The following is a 23,858-nucleotide window of genomic DNA, read 5'->3' on the forward strand; positions in this document are numbered from 1 at the left end:
GCTGGCACCCAGCTAGGAGCCCCGGAGCTCATGGGTTTTCCGTGTTTTTAAGTACTTTCAATGCACTCACATGACAAAGAAAAAGACAAAACAACAGCATAAATTTTCAATGTATATTGAACTATCCCATATAAAATGGCAGTTTTAGTCAACTCAAAATCAGTCACATTCAAAAACATTGGACTGCCTTTGCTTTTAAAAACTATCACTGAGAATATCATCATATCTAACTAATGTGATTACTGACTGCCTTTGCTTTTAAAAACTATCACTGAGAATATCATCATATCTAACTAATGTGATTACTAAGTTAACACATAAATAATGTTGAAGAGTTCAAATTTCATGAACAAATAATTGTATCATGACCAAATGAAAAGTAACTCATATTAGAGCATACCACAAATGTCTTTGTTATAGCAGAAGATGTTATCTGTCGGAGTCATGTGCATACACAATGAACTCCAAAAATAAATGAATAAATCGGATTTTTTTTGGGGGGGGGGAGATAAAAAAAAGCGGAATTCCGCGAATTAGCGGAAAAATCACATCCCTGAATACTTTAAATACTTGAAGTAGTAACATAAGTGGAACAGTGCACGTGTAATGGCAAATGTTACTTCAAGTAACGCACATGTAATAACGATGTAATAACAAATTGCTATTTTACACATTTATAGCTTGCGTAATTTTCATGTAATATACATGAAGAAAAAAAACAAAAAGGTAGTTTTAATTTTTGTGTGTAAAATAATACACTGTCCATATAAATAATTTTGTGTATTAAACCTACTAATTTATGTGTAATAAATGATATATCACCATACATGTAGTAGCATACATGGGGTACTGTACATGTAATGCTCATGTGGAAACAGGGGTGCCCAAGTCCGTTCCTCGAGAGCCCCTTCCCAGCCTGACAGACTTGGGCACCCCTGGTTTAAAGAATAGGTAATAACAAATGTGTATCACATACATGTAATAAAACACATTTAATACCAGTTGTAAGAACACAGGTGTGATAGGATACATAAAAACACATGAAATAACGTGTGCATACCCTATGTATGTGTAATAATAAAGTAGGTGTAATAACCAAGTTATAACAATGCAGGTGCATACCTGAGTGCCATAGGCTGCAGCGCCTGCGAGGCAAGCCTCTCGAACATGCGTTGCAGCGGCGGGTGCAGCGGATGGTCCTCGTCGCCCAGTGCCTGGCTGCATCGATGCAGCAGACGCTGGTGCAGAGACGACTCGCACAGGACCTGCTGGTTCCGCTCGCTGTTCACCAGCATCTGAAGGATGTTGGCCACCGCCAACTGGAGGTCCAAAGCGTGCTGCAATGACAGTGGGACCAGTGTCACTTGTCGGGTAGAGACTTAACATTAGTGGTGCAACAAATCATCATTGATCCGTGGTCGGTTCGGATCAGGCCCCCACGGTTTGGATCACGACTGATAGACATTTTATATTGATTTGTTTTGTTTTTTTTATTTAATGGGAAAAGGCGTTTCGCAAAATAAACAAAGACACTAAATCCTACACGACATTTTGAATGGATCTAAAAAAAAAATATTTAATGGAAAAAGCGCTTTACAAAATAAAGACAAAGAACTTTTTTTTTTTTTTTTTTTTTTAGGGGCTGATCCGAAAAACGATCCGATCCGTGACTCAAATCCGTGATCCGAACCGTGACTTTTGTGATCTGTCGCACCACTACTCAATATGGTCACAAGGTTGCAAATTCAGTGACGCGGCAACTTCACCACTCCGGGCAAACACATTTCCGACTTTTCGTAAGAGTTGTTGGTATTTGCTCGAGAGCAACGAGAGTAAATGCAATTTCTGGAGCGATTGTGTGCAAATGCTGAGAGCTGAATGCTAAGATTTGAATGCATGTGGAATGCTTATGAAGTAAATTGAGAATTAAATTATGAAATCATGACCTCCTGGCTACTGGACAATACACTTTACCAACTGTGCCACCGAGCAGTATCAGACACCTGGTGATGATGATAAGTTATATGTATGAAAGTGAGCGTGGAAGGTGATACTTAGAAAAAGTTCAACGTCAGTCCCATTGAAAATGAATGGGGAAAAGTTTATATTTAATGTTAAATTGTGCCAATACTGTAAAGTAATGTGGAATCAGACAATAAATACCCCGGAAGGTGTGACATTTTGGAGCAAGTTGAAATTTAAACAGTGTAAATCGGAAGTATTATGTGGGAGTGGTTGTATGGCAAAAAAGTATGGAAAATAAAAATCACAATAACATACAGTATGTGGGAATGCTTCAGCCTTAGACAGCCCATCTAGGCGGAAAACTAGTTGATATGAATTAATTACCAAAATGTACCTGAACTTATTTGAAAATCAAATCTCACTCTTTTTCCAGCACAATTAAATTTCAAGCTATTTGACAGCCCATCGAGGTGGAAAACTACTCGAATATGAATTTATTAGCAACATTTACAACTAACTACTTGAAAATCAAATGCACACTTTAGTGTCCAGCCATCTGACAGCCCATCAAGATGGCAAACGAGTCGAGTATGAATGAATTACGAGCACTCCAACAAAGTTGACATGAAAATAGTCATCAAGTATTACTGCAATCCGGTTGACTTTGGTTTCAAACTATTTGACAGCCCGTTTAGGTGATAAACTATTCACAGCCCATTTGGGTGGCAAACTTGTCAGGAATTGATGATAAACATTTCCAACAAACCTTATTTGAAAAGAGTCATCCCATATCACTCACTCTCTTCCTGTTGGTTTTGTTTTCAAGCTATTTGACAGGCTGTTTAGGCACCTAACTAGAAGGGCAGAATTAATTGGCAATATTCACGCCCAAACTGCAGCGCCCTCACCTCAGGCTGGCTTTCGGAGGAGACAGAGGGCAGCAGGTCCACCATGGCCAGCACGGCACCCGGGTGGATGACCACCATGTCGCCCCCCGAGGACGAGGAGGGTGGGGCCGAATGGACGGGGTTGGAGGTGTGCAGTTTCAGCTCTGTCAGAAGCTTGACCGGCGCCGGGGCGCCCGACGAACCGTGGTAGCCGTGCCTGCCAACAAGCAACAAAGTCGGTGAAGGCAAGTCGGGTATGAAATATTTTTTTTGTTTTACATAATGATTAACCAGGCTGTTTAGGCGGCAAACTAATTACCATTATTTCCAATAGATATTGTTATTTTTACTGAAATGGTCATAAAACCATTTTCTTCCTGATGACGTTGATTTCAAGCTATTTGACATTCAGACAGCAAACTAGTCGGGTCTGAATTATTCACCAACACCTTTAAGAAACTAATTGTTTCACTAGAAAAGAGTAATCAAATATGAATGACTCTGATCTACATTGGCTTCAAACCCTTAACAGCCCATCTAGGCAACTATTTACCTTGGCGACACAATGTATTGTTTTTACTTGAGAGTGGTTATTAAATATCACCCTTATTGGCTTCAACGTCTTTGAACAACTCATCTAGGCAGAAAAGTGGTCAGGTTTGAAATTAACTCATTCAAACACAAAAACGTATAAATAAGTTTTTTTTTGTCCATCACTCCTAAAAATTTATTTTAACGTTTTTTTTTAATGGTGAGCAAATAGAAGACTTTGATACAGTTTCTGACATGAAGAGGTCGCTTAAAGCAATGGTAGTTATTACACAAACGGCCAGCAGGTGTCCATGTTGCAACAAGCTCTTTTTGCCAGTGGCTAGAAAATTCATCTTGTCTACAAATCTATATCGTCCTGTTTTTTTTTTTTTTTAAGACAAAAAAAGGTTGTGCTCGACGAAACGAGTCTAAAGCACAACCTTTTTTTGTCTTACAAAAAAAACGCAGGACAATCTTTTTGCCAGTGTTTTCAAACAATTTGTGAATAATGATGAAACTTAACTATATTCTAATGATAATTGCTGCAAAACGGAAACAGATACAAATATACTTTTTTTCCCGATGAAAGAAAAGACTCTAATAATTGTTTTAGTATTTCCATGTTTTTATAGCAATGGAACAGAATATTCTGTGGACCTTGCAAAATCAGTCAAAATCCAGTAAAACAGCCTGGAGCGAAGGTGATTGCTTCAGTAAAAATGGCTGCGAGTGAATTACCAGCAACTCATATAAACACTTGTTTTTTTATCAGTCATCACACATCACTCTTCTTCTTGGTTTCAAGCACTTTCGGTTGAGGCGGTGAACTAGTCGGGTCTGAATTGTCTGTACAAGGCAAGAAGGTGCAAACCTCGCAGCTGAGTGGTGTGTGAAAGGGGTGAAAAAGAAAGAACATGAAAAAAAGCAGGAGAGCGAAGCGGCTACCTCTTGCGGGTGAGGACGGGCGTGCCCCAGGGCGAGGGCAGCGTGGTCTCGTGACTCAGGCACGGGGGGACCTGCTCGGCGCGACTGAACACACAAACGCGCAGCGTGACGGGGAAGATGGACAGACGGGTTAGAAGAGGAAGAAGAAGAGGAGGAAAAGTTAGTAGTGTGGAAGAGAAGACGACGACAAAGACGGCCTTGCGGCTGCTTACCTGTCGAAGGAGTCGGTGGCCATTTTGTACATGTAGATGAAGAGCTTGGCGCAATGTCTGAGGGTGGGACACACGCTGTCGCCACCGGGGGCAGCCTCCTCCTCCAGAAGCCTCTGGAAGGGCTCAGAGTTGGACGGGAAGACGGTGGTGGGGCCCAGCTTCTTGGTCTCGGAGAAACAGCCCAGAAGCCTGGTGGAGGGCCCACATTTGTAATTAGGGCCCGACCCATATTCATTTTTTGAGGCCAAATTGGGCCAAATGGCCGATTGTTTAGGCAGATGTTTGAAGGGAAATAATCGGTCGGGCCCTACTCATAATATTTCCCCACAAAATCATCATGCTGGGCCACAAAAGTATGCCAGCCACAAGTACCTGACGGCGTCGGCCAGTTTCTCGTACTGGATCTCGGTGCGGAAGAAGTGTGAGTTGGCGGGCTCGTATCGCATGGCGGCAGTGAGCGTGCAGAAGACGGTGTGCAGCAACTCGAACACTTGGTTCTGGTTGTTCTGGTGGTGGTTCGCGCCGTGCCAGGCGGGGCGCGGCGCCTGTCCCGGCCACAGGGAGCGCTCCATGGCCACCAACAGCGACGTCACGTACACGAAGCCGCCCACCTTGCGGAAGACCGTCCGTGTACGGTGGCTCTCGCGCAGCACCAACAGCAGCGCCTGCGTCCGAAAAAAAACGGTTTTAAAGAAGGGTTGGGGTTTCAATGTAGGGTTCCAAGGCAATTTCAGGGTTTGAAGGCTAGTGTTTATAGCCATGGTCGGGGATTTAAAAGGTGGGTATCAATCCAGGTTTAGCGTTTTCAAATTGGCTTTCAAGCTTGGAATGGGGTTCAAAAGTTGGGTTTCAAGCCTGGGTTAGGGTTTCAAAGTAGCGTTCCAAGGCAATTAATTTCAGGGTTTGAAGTTGCGTGTGCTCACCCTGAGTATGTCGGTCTTGAGCTGCAGTTCGGCGTGCGGCGCCGAGTGCATGAGTCCCAGCAGCGTTCCCATGTCATCGTCGCCGCTGGGCGACAGCACCAGCTGCTGGATGATGAGCAGCGCGTGCTCACGACACTGGCGGTACTTCACGATGTTGTGCACGCACCGTGCGCCCCCAAACTCCCTGAACAACGCTACACAGCAGGGGGAGATGTGCAAAATCAATCAAGCAACTTTGCAATATTCCCTGCAAACGTTATTTGGCATCACAGCTTCTCACATGTGAACGTTTCAAGGTCAAAACATCAAGGTCACATCAAGGTCAAAAGTGCTATTTACAAAATTAATCAAATTTACAGATTTTTCGTTCTGATTGGCACAAAAACTTGATGGCAAAATAGCACACGCGTCACTGCTGCATGGCTGCTGAGTTTTTGGTGCAGATCAACTTTGACCTTTGGCCATCAAGTTCAAAGTTGACTGTGAGATATCAAAAAAAGTAATTATGGCAAACCACGTCGACTCAGATATCAAATTAAAGGTCCTGATGAGGAATTTACAGATGACCTACTATTTTGGTAAATTAACTTAAGTACGATGACATAGTAACCAAAACATGTTTTTTCTTTGCTTTCAACCACCTTTAAAGCAGAAGTGTGCTAACGTTTGTGCGCAAGGCTCTCGTTAGATTTAGAAAAGCGACACCTGAGCCAGATCATTTGTAGATAGTTTTTTTTTTTTAAGTTTAAAAAAAAGGTTAAAGGTTAAGAAAACAACAAGATTACCTGCATTGGTGTTCATGGTGTGTGAGCCCTGCAGGAGCACGGTGAGCGTCTCCATGACCAGCCAGGCCAGCTGCTTCTGCTCCTCGGCCACCGTGTTGTTCTTGCACTCGGCTGAACGCACACACACAAAAAAAAAAAAATCATAATTGCTCTGGTCTCTTCACTTTGTTACAGGACAGGACATTTTTAAAAATTGACAGCAACAAAAATGCACCAATATATTTATTTTTGTATGATGTGGTTACTGGTTTAGGTCGTAACAAGTCAGAAAATCAAAATCAAAATGTTGATCAATGTTGTCCTAAGGTAACGCTATTTCGAGTATCCAAAATAATGATGGATGAATTTGATAATGGACGAGTTGCGGATAAATGGTCGCACCACTAATGTGTTCTCACCCTGCTCGTTGTTGTGCTGCTGCTGCTGCACGGCGGGGTCCTTGAGGAGGGCGGCGTACTTGTGCAGCAGGTTGACCAGCACCTCCAGCAGGCCCACCTCCCTCAGCACGTCACCGAAGATGGGGTCGTGGCGGGCCATCCTCAGGAGGGCGCGCACGGCCGTCACGCTGCAGGTGTGCGAGGCGCTGGCCTTGAGCAGCACGCTGACGCTGAACAGCTCCTTGCAGGGCACGTAGTTGAGGCTGAAGACCGCAAACTCCAGCAGCTGGAAGTATTTGACTTGCGCCTCCTCGGGCAGGCGGGCCACGCGCTCGGCGAACTGCGACAGCGTGTGCTGCGACTCCAGGATGAAGTAGTTGGCCGGGTCGGCGGCGTAGATGCTGCCCACCGCGTCCAGCAGCGTGCACGCCAGACGCCCGCTCTTGGCTTGCAGGAAGGCGTTCTGCAGCACCGAGAAGGCCTGGATGTTGCGCAGCGTCTGGCCTGCCGGCGACAGCACGTCACGTGTGCATGAAAACATCAACCCTAACCCTTGTTTGAAATAATCCCAATCCATAACACATGCGTAAATACGTCATTTGAAAGCCCGATTTGAAACCCAAATCTGTGTTTGAAACCCTAATCTCGGCTCTAAATCCTCATTGAAATCACAATACTTTTTTGAAAGCCTAATCCAGGCTTCAATCCCAAAGAATGAAACCCAAATCCTTCTTTAAAACCCAAATTTGAAATTTTAACTCGGGTTTGAAGCCCTAGCTAGGTTTCAAGCCCGCAATTCTCCGGCTTGATTTTTGTGCATTTTGGGCTAAGTACAAGTACGTGTTGGAGAACCCTACCTTTTCCGGAAGGCTGCGGAAGGACAAATCCTGGCAGCAAGAAGGGCGCTCCGGTGGTCAGGCCGGCGGGTTTGAGCTCTGTCACGCCGTAAGTGGTCAGACATGTCACCAGGTTGACCAGATCCTTCAGGGCGTCCCTTGATTCGTCCTCCTTGGCCTGCTCTAGCCTGAAAACCCACAAAAAACAAAAACGCATCTTGAATGTGTCTTACAAGCGTTAAAAAACTCCACCACTCATTTTACATTTTCGCCTCCAGTATGTATTTCATTAATTATATTGTATTATCACATTAATTGAGACAACAAGCGTTTACAATCGGTCCTCAACATGCCAAAAAAGAAAAACCCCAGCAAACTTCCTTGTGTCACTCATCCAATCAAAAATCGAACAGCAGCCACGTTAGATTGAAGATGGCGTCTGCTTTCCGTGACCACCAGACAACAGAACATTGGGACCACCATTTTGTCACTCAGTAAACACCGATGAACGTAAAAGACACTGGCTTTAAAAGATGTTAGACCATTCCATGTCGTACCTGAGCATGAGGTTGCACAGGAAGTTGTATCCCTGGCACATGCGGAAGTCGTCCAGCAGCGTCTGCGAAACGTCGCTGGAGTCCTTCAGGAAGCAGGACAGGCCGGCGAACATCTCCACGATCTCCAGCGGGGAAAGGTCGTCAGACTGCTGCATGTTTTGCACGCACGTGGACAGGCATTTCTTCTCTGCGGACACAAGAGGGAGCAATTCATTCAGGTGGGCTGACTAAACGGGTTGCGGAAGAAACGGGAAGCAGTGCTCATGCGCTAATGCTGAATCAAGATAGAAGTCTGCTAGACATTCAGAATGTTTATTGTTATACCACATTTCTTTTTTTTTTCTTCTAATATTTTGTTAGAATAAATGTACATAAATTATCCCATTACTCTTATAGTATTGCAAAGCATTTATTCAGCAGCGCAGTAAAAAAAGACATCTGTATTATCTGCGCAATAACTCAAAAAAAATAACAAGAGAGAGCTTGGAAGAGTGTGCCTCAGAGCGGGTAGGAGATTGTAATCTGTGCACATCGATGACCGTTCTCCTCGCGAGCAAAAATAATCTAAGTCTCACGTCTTCCTTCCTTGTCTGTTGTTTATTAAATCTTGACTGAACCCGACATATCTGCTATCCAAGCAGGCTGGGAAGGGAATGAAATAGGAGTGCTAAAGCTGAAAAAGGAGTTTGCAAGCTGGCAGCAACCTACAGAGGAGCAATTCATTCAGAGCCGACTAGTTGGCTGCTTAAACGAAGATACGGTGTACTTGATCTAAACAATTCATCGAAATGTAATCACAATTACGGCCAAGATGCACACAGCAGGAGCAGCAGGTGTTTAATGTTATTTATTGTTTCTTTATTGCTATTATTTTCAATAGATCTGCAACTAGTATTCTAATAATTGATTATTTTGTGATGAATTGGATTTTCTTTTTTTTTTTAAACATGTTTAAAAGGGCATTATTTTGAGTTGATAGGACAGAAATCAGACAATATTTACTGTTGAAAGGCTTAAAATCTGTGAATTTGGATCCATTTTAAATTAAACAAGGTCTCTAAAAAATCAGTTATCAAAATAATTATCAAACAATTTAGCATCCGATTAGTTCTAAACTTATGTATTTATCATTAAACCTCTAATTTTAATATATTATTATTTTACCTTGTTATCAAATTTCTGCTTTCAAGTTACATCGCAGGGGAGACAAAGTTGAGTTTTGAAACAATAAATAATCACATTTATTAATAATTAATGAATTCAACATGTATCAAAATCCTGTCGACTCCCCCCTGTCCAGCCCTACCGTGTATGTACTTGACCACATTGACGCTGAGTCCGTGTCGCGAGATGGTGGTGAGCACGTCGCCGGCGCTGGTCCTCCAGGGAAGGTTGTGAGGCGGGCACCAGGACGTGATGGCGCTGAACAGGAGGTGCAGGTCGTCCTTCTGGGCCAGCTCCTCAGCCGGAGACACAAACGTGCACAACTTCACCAGGATCTGAAAGGGCACAACATCAAAACACTCAAACAAAAATTCACAAATCCAGCACTGATTTCAATCTTTGACTCAGACTTTAAACCCTAACCTTAGGTTTAAACTCTAACATTGCCTTTAAACACAACCTGGCTTAAAAAAACAAATTTTGACCCCAACCTAGGTTTGAACCCCTACTCCAGATTTAAAACTCTAATCCAGCCAAGACAACCTAATATGAAACTCAAATTTAGTCTTGAACACATATGGAACATTTAAAATGGAAATCTGCGTTTGAAACTGTAACCTTTGAATTAAACCCTAACCATGGCTTGGAACCCTAATTTGAAACCCGATTGACTTGCAACCCTAACCCAAGTTTGTAAAACTAATTTGAGACCCTAATGCTTTTTGACATCCGAATATGAAGGCTAACTTTGGCTTGAACCCTAAACCCAGGTTTGAAACCCTGATTTGAATAACGCTAGATTCTAACACTAATTTGAAACCCTACCCCTGCCTTGAAACCCTTATTTGGAGTTGCCCACTGAAGTGATTTCTGCTCTTTTACCTGAACAAAGACTTTCTGTAGCACCGCCCTGCGGTCGGCCAGGGGCAGCTCTGTGGGGGGATGGCCTGGGCCCGGCGTCTTGTCCTGGGAGGGCGGCGGTGAGGTGGGAGGGGGCGGGGCGGGGCCCACCGGGGCCTCCGCCATGTGCGGGAGGTCGAAGAACAGGTAGAGACATTTGACCAGCGTGGACGGCACAGACATGGTCGTCATGCAGTCCACAGTTTTCTGAAAGAAAGCATTTACACGAGTGAGTGTGTGTGTGTGTGTGTGTGTGTGTGTGTGTGTGTGTGTGTGTGTTTGTGTGTGTGTGTGTGTGTGTGTGTGTGTGTGTGTGTTACAAAAGGATGGATGAATGCTTGAAAATATTGTTTAGTCATGATTAAGGAAGACTAAGAGAAAGGAAGGAGGCAATGACATCAGCCTAAAAATGCATCAGTTTGGCTTTAGCCCCTGTTGCTAGCCAGCTAGCTCCCTAGCATGTAAACGAGCACCATGGGAGCTAGCTAAGGAGCTAGCTAACTAGCACCTGAGGCGAAAGCCAAACTGTGGCAAGGTTTTTACTTTCTGGACCTGGATTTGCCACCTCTGTCTCTCCGATATCTGCTCATTTGAGCATTGCGGAAGGTCGTGTTGCACTGACCTGCCCCGAGGAGGCCAACAGGTTGATGGTGGTGAGGAGCATCCAGCCACGACTGGCCTCCTCGCTCTGGTTCACCTCCAGGAACTGAACGATGGCCCGGCTGGCCGCCTCTGTGCACGCAAAAACACACATTTTAATAAATGGAGGAGGTAAACGAGATGTTAAATCATCTTCAGAAATGTGACAAGTAAGACACAGAACGTTTCGGCGCCTGGATTAAGCAATTAGGATGAAATGACAAATCGACATGCAGGCAGTGGCCATCATTTGTAACTGCAGTTATGGTGTTTGGCCATGCTGAAAGGGTGGCGCTGTTTTGGAAATAGTTGGAGGTTGTTTTTAAAACCAACGAAGAAGAGAAAGCCACAAGAAAGTAAGAAAGCACATTTGATTTCTCAGGGGAAAAAAATTGCGTGACTCCTCATGTTTTTGGCTTTTCTGAGATATCTCAGAAAATAAGTGCAGTCCTTCGGGTGTGCCTACCTTGGCCACCGGAGGCAGTATAATACAGTCATACAGACAAACAAAGAAGAGTCACCAGTATTCCCAGTGACTCAATAAACTGTAATAATATTACGTGGTTTTTTTAGAAGATAAAGAGTACTGTGATATTGTCTGCTGTAACACTGCGACTATCTATGTAACTGTTAGCCCATCAGTGGCGTTTTCCATTCTGCTTTAGCATTAAGCTAGCGGGGCATTGTTAAGGCAAACTACTTTGGTTTGTTTTAAATACACGTGTATATGTATTTGTTTTAAAAGGAACCCCAACTGTCATGAGAAGTTTGCTCGATATTATTTATTTGGTTGTTACTAACATAACTATGAGATTCATTTTTCAAAAATCATTACCAGTTGAATACATTCTGTATTAACTTTATTTGGACGGACGCCGCCATTGTTATTGAATATAGAATGGCGGCCGGCTCTCTGACGAACAATGTGAAACGCATATCAAGAAAGCAAGTTTAGCCTCGTAGCGTTCCTAAGGACACAACATGCGATCGGGAGATGCCGTGCTCTCGTCATTCACCAGACGTTTTTTTCGCAACGCTACTAGGCTTAGCTTGCTTTCTTGACAGGCGTTTCGCATTGCTCGGCGGAGAACCTGCCGCCATTTTACATCATTACGCACCGAACAATGGCGGCGTACGTCCAAATGAAATATCTACAAAATGTATTCAACTGGAAATGATTTTTGATGAATGAATCTTATAGTTACATTAGTAACAACCAAATAAATAATATAAGTAAACTTGTGTTACAGTCGGGGTTTCTTTTAATTAGGTTGGTTTATTAATCTTCAACAATGCAGCACTAAACAGATTAAAACCTCCTTTTTGATGAATTGTTCAATTATATAATACGTCACTTTTTGCATCACTTAATACTCAAAATCCGGATGTAGCCCTCACTGACCGGTGGATTTGTTGGAGGCCCTGCGCCTGATCTCGGTCACCATCAGGCGGGACACCTGCGTGGTGAACTGCAGCAGGTCCGAGAACTTCTCCGTCATGCTGCTGGGCGTGGCGTTCCCGAACACCTGAGAGTGGACGCATGCATGGTTGTTAACTGGCTAACCGTTAGCCAGTCCGGGCATCGGTTGTGGGCATCGTGTATGAATCGATATATTGGATTAACGGCTTCCCGACGTACCCGGTTGAAGACGGGCAACATCATGTAGAGCTTCTCCTCCTGCTCCTTCTGCGTCATGTGTCTGGGGGGGTGGCAGAGTTCGGAGAAGAGACGGCGCAGGTGCATCAGACCCAGGGCGTTGTCCTGGGGGCTGCACTCCTCCTGACGTGGCCGCCCCATGATCCTCTTCACCATGTTCATCTTCAGAGGCTTGCTGAGGACGAAGCTCGCCCTGAACGAGACCGAATGATGGCCGTGAGACTCACGCTGGACACTTCTATTTTTTTTTTTTAGGTACACCAGCTACTGTGATCCAATATAGAAATCACACTATAAACATCTGTGCCATGGGGAAAAAAACTATCATGATAAAAAAAAAAAAAAAATGATGATACCAAAGCACTACTTTGTACTAGCGAAGTCCTTCAGAGAAACTCCTCCCTGCATTTCAACATAGTTCTTTGGAAGTAATTTGCTACATGATGGCGCCAAATCGCCACTTTTATATTAGCCAGGTCTTGGAGAAGCGCCTCCCCTCACTTCAACTTAGTTCATTGAAAAACAAAATGCCACATGACACACAAGCACTACTTATATACTTTCTAAGCCAGGGCTTTGGAGAACTCCTCTATCCACTTCAACATAGTTCCTTGGTTGCACAAGAATAACAATTTTTATGTCAGACAAAGAGGACTTTGGCACCATCTTGTGGTGTAGCATAGGTAAAAAAAAAGAAGGAAAAAAATGTAATTTGCAGGCACATTGTGAATAGGCACGGAAACACTGTATTCTTAACTGTTTACTATTGTCTGTGTAGCTTCAGCTTGCAATGATTGGAGCTTCTCACAGCGCTAAGGTAAGCCTTATGATCCGTATCATGGAATAAAAACAAACATTCCGTTCCCAGGAATAAGAATGAAGAGAATCACTTGAAGGATTACTGTTCTTTTGATCTCAAAGCTTAGTTGTGATGTTTCACACGTTAAATTATGAATAAATTCAATCATCAGATCAATGCGCGATTCCACAGTAGAAAGCTGATGTTCCCGAATATGCTGCCAGCCTCTTTGATGATTTAATAATGTCTGCAGTATAGTTTGTCAGAGTATCTTCGGGCTGCCATTCCGACAACTGTTCACGACTTAAAGACTGTTGCTAGGAGATGCCAAAGCTCAAATTCAGAGCAAAGAATGGATGCATATCATCTCTGCGGATAAGAAAAAAAATTCACGTGCAAATAAGCAAAACTTCCAGTGAGCATTGGATATATTTATATATATATATATATTTTGCAGTACCGCAGGAAACTAAAGGAGGGGGGGGGGGGGGGGTTGGCAGTCTTGAGAATCCAATGACAAAAGCTCATCTGTACCATCTCTGGATTTTAAAAATAAATACAAATCTCCATTCCTTCTTACAGATCAACACAAGATGCTGACATTATTAACTCATTTGCTCCCAAAAAACGTATAAATAAAATAAATAAAAAGCTATTTTCCCACTGTTTTAAACAGATTTGTGAAAAATGATGAAACTTAGCTATATTCTAATGCTAATATCTGCAACACAGAAACAGATAAAGCGATATATTTTTTAAGAAGGAGTAAGAAGATACTCTAATCTTTCTTTTGGTAAATTCCAAGTTTTCATAGGAATAGAACACGGGCCTTGCAAAATCTGGCAAAATCCAGTAAAACAGCCGGTAGCGAAGGGGGTTGTTTCAGTGAAAATGGCTGCCAGTCAGTGAATGAGTTCATCGTAACTGCCATTAAATTTGCATTGTTGTGTAACTCTTTCTTCATCTATATCTTGGTTAAAAATTTAAAAATGAAACGTGTTGTGCTAAAATCAATCGTCAGGCGGACAACATTTGTCATGCTAAATGTGCTGAATGAAAACCATTAGAAGCGATATGGTATAAATATCCCAAAAACGCATCAAAAGTGACTTTGCAATTTGGTAAAGAGACCATTTTGTGTATGTAAACCTTCGAGAAAGCCCACGTGGAGCTCAACCCATTAAATCAACAGAAGTGACCAAGCGTGTCGTCTTAATGCTCGTGTCCGCAGTCACTCAGGAACAGGAAACGCTTGAAGCAGGATGCGAAAAAACACAAAATCAGCTGCTATTGTGGTTCACACTTCCTCAAAACAATAAACACGACAGGAAGTGAATTTTAGGACGGGGATGATGACCCGTCATAGACCTCCAGAACTCATGATGTCTCCTTTCGCTTTTGACTTGTATTTCACATTCACATCCTTCAATGTTAAAACACAAAGAAGCTAAGTCGCTAAGCAGTTAGCATGAGAAAAGCCAGACTGTGGCTAAAATAGAAAGTTGGAAAAGCTGCCAGTGCAACACAAAATGTCTGAAAAAAATGCTGATAATCCCCAGAAAAAAATCAGCATGATGCTTCCTGAGTCACGGCGGGAAGAACGTCGCGAGAGGGACGACTGGCGTCACGACACCCGCAGACATTTTATAAATAGACCCTGATTCAGACTAAATAAAAGCCCTCCAGAATCACTCACACCTTGCAAGTCATTTTAAATGACCACCTTTATGTTCACTCAAGACATGAAACAACAAGTTTTGGCCAGACACAGAAATTGCATGTGAAAAATTGAACAAGCGTCAACACCGGGCATGAACAAATGATACACAAGGCGGCGGCATAATGTACACATGGACGAGCAAGAAAAGGAGAGAGAGAATGCTTTTGGGGGGGGTTCTGCTTCCGAAATTAAGCCATCCTTGGGTAAAACTATGCGGACAAAACTTTTAAAGCTATAAAAAATAAAGCTATATTGATAAATATGTGCGGGTGCGACTAAAGATATGCGAGTAAAGCTCTTGACAACTCCGAGCGTACGTCACAAACTCTGTCAAATAACTTTCTCCATCCATTGAAAAGCATTGGACGTTGGATGGTTGTCATTTGATCTGTGAGTATTATTTTGATTTCAAAATGCCATGAAATGTTGTTTGACTAATATTCCGTTTGTTTACACTGTGTGGAGGCAGACATTCCCGGATGTTCGGAATTGTCAATACAGATAAACCTACACGGCGAAAGCTGCGCGCATAAATCTATGAACAAAAAGTTACATCTACAGGTGAAAGGCAGGCAGATAAAGCTATACGTCATTTCCGTTCATACTTTGTTTTTGTTGTATACTGAAGACGTTTTGGCTTTCAGATCAAAAGATGAGAAATGTTTTGCTCTGTACCATGAAATAAAAGCTGGAATTGTGAAGGCTTGTCTCATATATCTTTCGATCTGAGCCCCAAAACACAACTATCGACAACTAAATCTCATTTCTGATGTTTCTTAGTTTAAGGAGCGCCGGTTGAAGGCAGAGCCTTTTGTTAGCTTCTCGCGTTTTCCCTTTCAAAAGGGCACTAAGCCAGTTTGGGGCAGCTTTTTGTCATCAAATGACTTTGCGGCTCTTACGTGACCTGTGTGGTGTATTTGACTCCAATTTTCTTGCCAAGAAGGAAAGCAGAGTGACAATGTAGAGGGCTAGGTTAGCACGTCAAGCTAGCCGCTTCCAATAGGACTCTCAGCCATTTCTGTGAGAAAAAAAATTACTTTGTTTTGTTTATTTTGTACTTTGGATTTGTTCCCACTGAAAGTTCCCCAACAATCAAAACAAGTCAGCTGGATGCGTCTGTGGAATGTGAACTCCTCAGCGAACCTCCCGACGACGTTCAAAGTAGACGCCAAGTGCGATGAATGTCTCCCGCGGAGTCAGCGGCAACTTGTGAGCGAGATGAAAAAGGCAGCAGCGCAACGTCCTGGAAAAGCCCGACGCTTCAAAGGGGTGCCAGAGTGAGAGAAAGCGTGACGTAACCCGCGGGAACGTCCCCGCTTTGCAGGGAGAATGTGGACGCTGGGGACCTCTGAATTGACAGCCCTGATTGGACAAAAGACTGAGCTGAAACTCATTAACACGCCAATGGACAAACACATCATGGCACTGTACTCTCACTTAATGGCAATACAATGCGATCAAACATTTCTTAGGAATTTAGATCTGTTCGTAGCATTTCTTAATCTTAAAGCCGCTAAACGCAAGTTACAGAGTTTTTGCAGATTTGCGACCCCTCTGGCGAAAAGCGGAATAGAAGCCAGAATGCCGAGACGTTAGTTAAGTGGCAGTTTTATTGTGCATTGCTCATCATAAACAGACCCTATCGCATTTTCGTGACGAGGTCGAACCTTTTTAGCAAGAAGAAAGCGAGCTGCGGGTCCCGTTTCATCCTCTTAGGTTATTTTTTTTATTTTTTTTTTATGGAGAGCTCAGTATTGTTCATTAGTTAATTTTACCGATTTGACATGTCATCATCATTGCTCTCCTTTATTTTTATTTTTTGTATGTGGGTGAGTATGTGTATGTGCGTGCGTGCGTGCGAGTGTGCGTGTCTTAGGTTTTTCCACCGACTCCAACATTAACGCTGCTCTGCTCGTATGTCACACGAACGTTTGTAGTCCGTCCCACAGCAATGTCGGACGATGACGTTAAGGTATGTTGGGGGGGGACGACGAAACAGAAATCTTTTGGGAAAGAAGCGAATATTAATGCTATTTTAGATGGAAAACAGCAAAGAAAGGCGACGGTTTATCAAGAATTACAAAAGCAAACTCATACTGGTGGATCACGTCTCTATAATGTATAGCGCCACCTACAGCAGCGGAGTCCCCTCTCAATATTCGCAAAAGAAGAACAGATGGAAACGGGCACAAGTCGCAGGTCCGTTTTGCGCATTTTCAGTTAATTCGCTTTTAAAAAAAATCTAAACAATTGGATGGAAACCTGACGACTGAAGAGAATGAGTTGACACGAGGGCCACTTGTTTGCACACGGCCACCATTTTACAACCTTGACTGTCATCTCCTCTACAAACACAACACACGGCTGTCTAGGAAACAGCGTGACCTGGTTACGCTTCGCAAGAGAGACTCCCATCTTTAAGCTGATGCGCATCATCATCATCATCATCATCATCATCATCATGGTCGTCATGGTGTGTGACTGCTTCCCGCCTGCCACGGTGCTGATGCAGACCATCTCCCGGGCATCGCGACGTCCATGTTAATGCCGGGCCAATGTTAAAGGGTGTGGCGGAGACGAACGGGAGAAGCGAGCAGATAAAAACAAAAAAAACATGGCAGACGCGTAGCGCAACCACGGTAAACACCGCGGTCGCCGCGGAGACAGGCTGTTGTTTTCCCCCCCTTACCTGCTGTTCTCAAGGTGCCCAGCCAACATCTTCACAAAGGGATAAATTACCGGTAAATAATGTTATTGTTTCTTCATTAAGGATGTTCACTTCCCTTTCTTTGCCGATGTCTTTTAGACGAGGAGAGGTGGCGGCGACGGCGGTGTCATGCCTTCCCCTCGCCGCGGCGTGAGAAGCGGAGAAGCATGGCAGTGCCAGTGGCTTTGTTTGCCAGCCGGCCTGTTGTGTGTGTACGCGCATGTGTGTGTGTGTGTTTGTGTGTGTGTGTCCTGCAGGGACTGGTGCAGCTGATCCCCCCCTGACACCGGTGGGGTGCACGCGGCTTTGGCCGGGTGGAGGCAAGTGGCCAATGTGCCAATGAGGAATGGGGCCATTTAGGTGCACAAATTGGGGGCTGGAGGAGTGTTAAGTTGAGTGACCACATAGAAGTCATTTATATTTTGAATTCATTGTATGAATAATCCGTTATCGGAATTTAATTCTGCCAAATATCTGACACAAAAAAAAAATCCATATCGGTGGGGCCCTAGAATCGGGTGGTCTGCCAGTTATCCAACAGATTAATCAAGTATTGAGATTAACGATTGATGTTGTATTATTAAGCACAATAACAAAAAAGAAGAACATGAATGTTAAATGAAGGGATTATTTCTGTCCATTCTGGGTTTTCATCTTCTCATTCTACTGTATAATCTCTGACTTTAGAGCAGGGTGTCCAAACTTTTTCCTCCAAAGGCCACATACAGAACAATTGAAGGATTCAAGGGCCACTTTGACACTTTTTTACTTTAATATATCAAGCATAAAAAAAAATCAGTCAAGAGAAGCGAAATGTTGTTACCTGTTGAATAGTTCATTTGCATCATTGCGTATTTAGAAAAGCTGTACACTATATAAAATTAATTTATTAAAAGCAGATGTCATTTTTGCCTCAGGCCGCTTAAAACTGGATGGCGGGCCACAAATGGCCCCCAGGCCAAAGTTTGAACACCTCTGTTTTAGAGTGTGCGTGTGTGGCTTTAAAAGGTGGGGCCCAGCCTGGTGAGTGACTCGGGCATCAGCCAATGAGAATGTAGAGTTGGTTGGCTGTTAACTGGTTCTAAACCGTTCAATCAGCGTGTTGAGCAAATGCATTAGTTGTGGACGTGAATAAATGTACGTATTACGGGGGTCACCAACGGGGTCATTTTCCTTGACTAGCATGTGTTTTGTTTATTTTTTGTGTTATTTCATGCATCCAGTGAATGCAATGCAGTGAAAGCAGATTCGACAGTAAAAAAATAAATAAATAAACGGTAATGAAGAGCGGCATTGTAATTCCAGACTTTGACTTGGATGCATTCGTTCGTTCTCCGCCCCGAGAAGCCCTCGAGCAAGTAAGAAGATAACGTCGCCGCTGTTGTGTGGCAGCTCTGCCCTTTGTTTTGCCTCTCTGTCATTTGTCATGTTTTTTAAGACTGGGCCACACCCACACTCTCAAAGTCCCCGTGCAGTAATATCCCAACCCCTTTGACAACCTGGGGAGGAAATGAGGTCAGATGAACCTTCGCACTCGCCTGCTGCACTATATCGCTAGCGGTGGCTTGTTGAATAATCAACTCAACTCGGTAATGACGATTTAAAAAAAAAAAAAAAACAGCATGAAACTCTGGAGAAACCAGTTAGAAAGCACCCGAGGGTGTCTTCTTGTGATTGGAGGTTAAATCTCCAATGACAAACACAAAGTATTGTGCAGTGATTCTCAGCCAGTTTCTAATTTCACTGAATTGGCGCAAAAAATAATATTTATTTCTACAAATGATGTATATTTGTTCATCTATCTTTGCCAGCGACATACAGTGACAGGCAGAAAACTACTAAATGCTATTTGATGGCAGAAGGGTTTGGTTAATAATAGGGGTGTGCCCCAAAAAAAATCAATTCTCATTTAGTACGATTTAGAATTGATTTTAAATATCCCAAAATTGATTTTATTTAAATTATTTTATACTGTCTTCCCTTTGTTTGTGTGTGCCTTTATTGAGAGCGCTGTTCATGTTGTACCCGATTTGGCCACTTAGGGGCAGTGTGGTTCCACACGGTTTGATACACTGTTAAGTTGTAGCCACATTAGAGAGTAGAAGGAAAAAGTCACCATCAAGTTATTCCAACAAACGTCGTTTTTTTGCAGCGTGGAGCCGTTCTTTTGAGTGATAAAAGTGCCGCGAGTAGCGCGCTAATTAGCATTAGTGAGTCAGACTGTAGTACACCATTACGATTCCTTAAACATCTATAAATTGAAGCAAAAATCATTGTCCCTTAAATGATTTTGAATCAAAAATCGTTCCTAATCGAAATTCGATTCTGAATCGAATCGTGAGACATTCAAAGATTCCCACCCCTAGTTAATAACATAATCAACACAATGGAAAGACTTAAAAAGTTTGCACATCATGTTTAATTCATTGTTCCTCCTTCTGGTGTGCACAACCTGGCCACTAGGGGGGGCAGTATTATTACAGAAGATACATCTCCGCAGAGGTTATATTATTTATCAGTACCGGTCCACACAGACAAGATTGTAAAATGATTTTGAAATTATATTCCAGTGTTTCGGGATCAAATATTTTTACAGTTAAAAATATTAACATCAGCAATTAAAAATGTTTTTAGTAGGGGTGTTAATTACTTGCATATTTAAATTGTAACAGTTTGTTTCAAAAAACAAGTTCCAAAGTGCCTCAGGGTGTCATCTTCTCAGTAATTCTCTATCTCAGTCAAATCTAACGATAAGATTTTGAGTTGTAATCTGCACTGATTCCAACCTCAAGCAAAACAGGAATACAAAAACACAATTCACAGTAGCATCACATTGCAGCCCCAACATTTTTTATTTTTTTTTTGCTCCGGTTGACGGGCAGAACAACGAGCTCCCCCGGGCACTAATTATTTTTTTTCCTCTTACACTTTGATGGTTGCCTCTTCTCTAGAAGCACAACAAGCAGCAGTTCACTCACGGCTCAAGTGTGTGACTGCACATTCACACGCGAGGGAAGTTTGCATCGGGCGCGACGTGTCATCGGCGCTGCGCATGACTCAAGTCGACTCGTCCCGCGCACACGCGTAATCTGTCATTTGCATTTTACGTTAAAAGTACCACTGATTGCCACACCCACCTAAGTGGGCAGAAATTCGTTCTCCGCATTTGAGAGAGAGGTGAGCAGCAGCAGGGGCCGCGCTCGGGAATCATTTGGTGATCGAACCCTCCAATTCCAACCCTTAATGTTGAGTGTCAACCAGGGTGGCAATGGGTCCCATTTTTATAGTCTTTGGTATGACCCGGCCAGGGATTGAACCCCCAACCTCCCAGTCTCAGGGCAGACACTCTACCACTAGTCCACTGAGCTGGTTTTGTCTCACGCACGACGCAACCTCTCATTACTTGCAGCCTGTTATTTTGTTTCTGTTACATGCAACGGGTAACGCCTTGTATGTGTAATGCATAAGAGTATGACACTCGTCACGCATCATAGCTTTGTTACATGTATGGAACATGAGCGACACTTAGTTGCATGTCTTGTGTTTCTAGTAAACGTGAACAATCTTAACCCGATATGTCGTTGTTACACGGGTAACATGTCGTGCATTTGTAATACATGTTGCTGTAAAGTACTCTCTACATGGAACGGTACTGTAGGCATTTTTTGAATGCTTGTATGCATGTAAACAACATGTAAAATTTCTGTTACACATACATGCGATGGCCCATGTTTGTAACGCACATTTAAACAACTTCAACTACCACATGTAACTTTGATGCATGTGCATGCAAGTAATCACATGCTTGTGTTACACATTAGTAATACCTTGTATGTTGTTAATACACATGTATGTTCCTACCACGCGTTAAAGATAATCATGAGTGTCTAACATACATGTAAACAATCATATGCTTCCGTTCCAAATGTAACACCTCATATGTTGGTAATACTGTACACATCTGCCCATGAGACACATGTAACCAATCAAATTCGTTCTGAGAAAACAACCGCACACTTTTGTTACACATGTAACATTGTATGTTCATTTGAACTATTTGGTTGGTGTACAATGAACATGTGATTCCATCGCACATAACGCCTGATATGACTTGATGTGTCGTTAATATCGCACATGCTCGTGTGTTACCAAATGTAAACAATCACAACCACACATGTAAGTAACGCGTGTGTTTCCATTACTGCGCACACGTCAACACCTCAAAGTGTCTGTTATACATGAAAGACATCAATCAATGCGCTCCACACACATTTTCCACCAGACTGGGACTCGTCGCGGGTCGTAAAACCGCACCGAGGCCCGACGTAAGCGGACTAAAATGCCAGTCATTTCCCCTCTGTAACGTCACACACTCGAACCGAGCCAGCCATCCGGTACCGTGACCGTAACACCCCCTCCCCCACCCCCACCCGCCCTCCGTCATGTTTGTCTAATCAATCAAAGAGGAGTCACTGCGTGCCGGCTGCTCCCTCGCCTCCGTAGTGGTGACGGTTCAAGTACCGTCAAGCCACAAAACGCCTACCCGGTCGAGGCAGCGCGGGAGGCGGCGTTGCAGTGCAGTGGGACGGAGGTCCGTTTGCTAGCCACCAGCTGATGCCGCTAGCATCCCCAGCGACACCTTTGAGAGTGTCACATTTACGTGCCCTCCGACATGAAACATTCGATAGTACGCATCACAACATGAATGGTTGATGATTACATCTAAAAACGAGCAACATTTAGGCCGAAAATGGGTGTGGGGAACTAGCCGAGATGCACAGCGCTTGTTTATGCTAACTCGCCCGCTAGCCAGTTAGCTTCTCCGCTAAGCCTCCGTTTAGCACGCAAGACTCACCAGCCAAGTAGCGGTCACAGCAAAACACTTGGCCCGGAATGAGAGGGGAGGAGTGCGGCGGCGCGTCGATTAGCTCCAGGCGGGCGGCCTCCACGTACATCCATAGGGTTACACGGGACGCCTCGGTCCGCCGCTCCCGCTGCTTCACCGCCAGCCGGTGGCCATTTTTTCCTCGCTTAACATCCACACAGACACAGTCTCACACGCACACATAAAACAAAGTCTTAGCGCGGACCTCCTCGTCGTCCCAGCCGGTCGGCGAGCATCCCTCCAGTAGAGCCGAGCACTGACTGAGCGAGCAGCCAGCCGGGGACGGCATGCCGAGGAGCGAAGCTGACATCTGCCGGAGGGAAGGAAAAAGACAAGACAAGCGGAGGACATCCGTGAGCGAACACAAGAGGGCGCCTTTGGACCACAGATTCATTTGGCCACATCCACCAGATCACAAAAAGTGTATCCTGGAGGGGGGTTATGTATTTATTTATTTGGGGGGGGAGACCAACCTCTATTTTGCATCAAAATTTATTTTGGGGAGTTTATTCCTGTTTTGTTTGTTTTTTAATAAAGATTTTGGAAGTTATCTATAAAGATGCATTATAAAGGGTGTATAATTTGCTTTCCATCAAAACACAAACGGCAGTGAAAAAAATAATTACCTTGTTGCCCTATTTGTGTTTGACAGTAAGGACAACTGGACTTTTTTTTTTATTCAGGATATTCAACTAACTAACTAACTAGTAATAGAGCTTTCTGAATTTCAATTTCTATTTCTATTAGTTAACTGACTAGCTGACAATTTTACTAGCTAGCCACCTAAATGTCTAACTAGCTAGGTAGTTAGCTAACTACTTATCTACCTAACTAGCATAATGACTTTCACTAGGTAGCCAACTACCTAGCTAGCTAATTAACTAATTTGATATCTAACTAATTAACATAGTAACTTGCCGGCTAGTCAACTAAATATATAATTAGCTAGCTAGCGAGACACCTAACTAACTAGAAAGCTAACTTGCAAATTAACCAGATAACTAACCCAATGCCTTTTACTCACAATCCAATTAAATGTCTTACTAGCTAGCTAACTTCCCTAAAATCTAGTTAACCAGATTGCTAACTAACTAGCCAGTGAAAGATATTATAACATTTTTAATACCTAATTTCATATATCAACTATTGTTACACATCATGAATATTTTAATTTTTCATATTAACCTTGTCAAAATGTTTTGTGTCCTGAGCAGAGCACATGATGTTGACCTCGTATGGCCTGGCCTTAAGCTGGGACATACTATTTAGTCTAAAAAGTTCCTTCTCAGCACTTTGTGCGAAAACACATTTATCCCTTGAACCAGAATTTGTCTCAAAAACACACACACACATTGTTTTAATCTTCATC

The 23,858-nt window shown here is 43.3% G+C and overlaps 1 protein-coding gene across 4 annotated transcripts in view; it reads right to left on the minus strand.

Annotated features, from left to right (window-relative positions):
• wdfy3 (WD repeat and FYVE domain containing 3) overlaps nucleotides 1-22,806 on the minus strand; it is a 60,270-nt gene extending 37,464 nt beyond the window's left edge. For 2 of the 4 annotated variants that reach the window (XM_077560808.1, XM_077560807.1), the window contains exons 1-16: nucleotides 17,587-17,783; nucleotides 12,361-12,571; nucleotides 12,124-12,247; nucleotides 10,705-10,814; nucleotides 10,065-10,289; nucleotides 9,325-9,517; nucleotides 8,019-8,205; nucleotides 7,483-7,649; nucleotides 6,647-7,129; nucleotides 6,249-6,359; nucleotides 5,464-5,657; nucleotides 4,913-5,205; nucleotides 4,541-4,729; nucleotides 4,329-4,412; nucleotides 2,874-3,069; nucleotides 1,123-1,337 (exon numbers count right to left, since the gene is read on the minus strand). In XM_077560808.1, the coding sequence (XP_077416934.1) occupies nucleotides 1,123-1,337; nucleotides 2,874-3,069; nucleotides 4,329-4,412; nucleotides 4,541-4,729; nucleotides 4,913-5,205; nucleotides 5,464-5,657; nucleotides 6,249-6,359; nucleotides 6,647-7,129; nucleotides 7,483-7,649; nucleotides 8,019-8,205; nucleotides 9,325-9,517; nucleotides 10,065-10,289; nucleotides 10,705-10,814; nucleotides 12,124-12,247; nucleotides 12,361-12,571; nucleotides 17,587-17,615 (3,011 nt within the window). In that variant the 5' untranslated portion in view covers nucleotides 17,616-17,783. Of the gene's footprint in view, nucleotides 1-1,122; nucleotides 1,338-2,873; nucleotides 3,070-4,328; nucleotides 4,413-4,540; nucleotides 4,730-4,912; nucleotides 5,206-5,463; nucleotides 5,658-6,248; nucleotides 6,360-6,646; nucleotides 7,130-7,482; nucleotides 7,650-8,018; nucleotides 8,206-9,324; nucleotides 9,518-10,064; nucleotides 10,290-10,704; nucleotides 10,815-12,123; nucleotides 12,248-12,360; nucleotides 12,572-17,586; nucleotides 17,784-22,459 lie in introns of those variants that run through there. The other 2 variants (XM_077560809.1, XM_077560810.1) reach the window with 2 other exon arrangements.
• Between the last annotated feature and the right edge of the window lie 1,052 nt (nucleotides 22,807-23,858).

The sequence above is a fragment of the Vanacampus margaritifer genome, chromosome 3 (genome assembly GCF_051991255.1).
Source record: "Vanacampus margaritifer isolate UIUO_Vmar chromosome 3, RoL_Vmar_1.0, whole genome shotgun sequence".
Lineage (NCBI taxonomy): Eukaryota > Metazoa > Chordata > Actinopteri > Syngnathiformes > Syngnathidae > Vanacampus > Vanacampus margaritifer.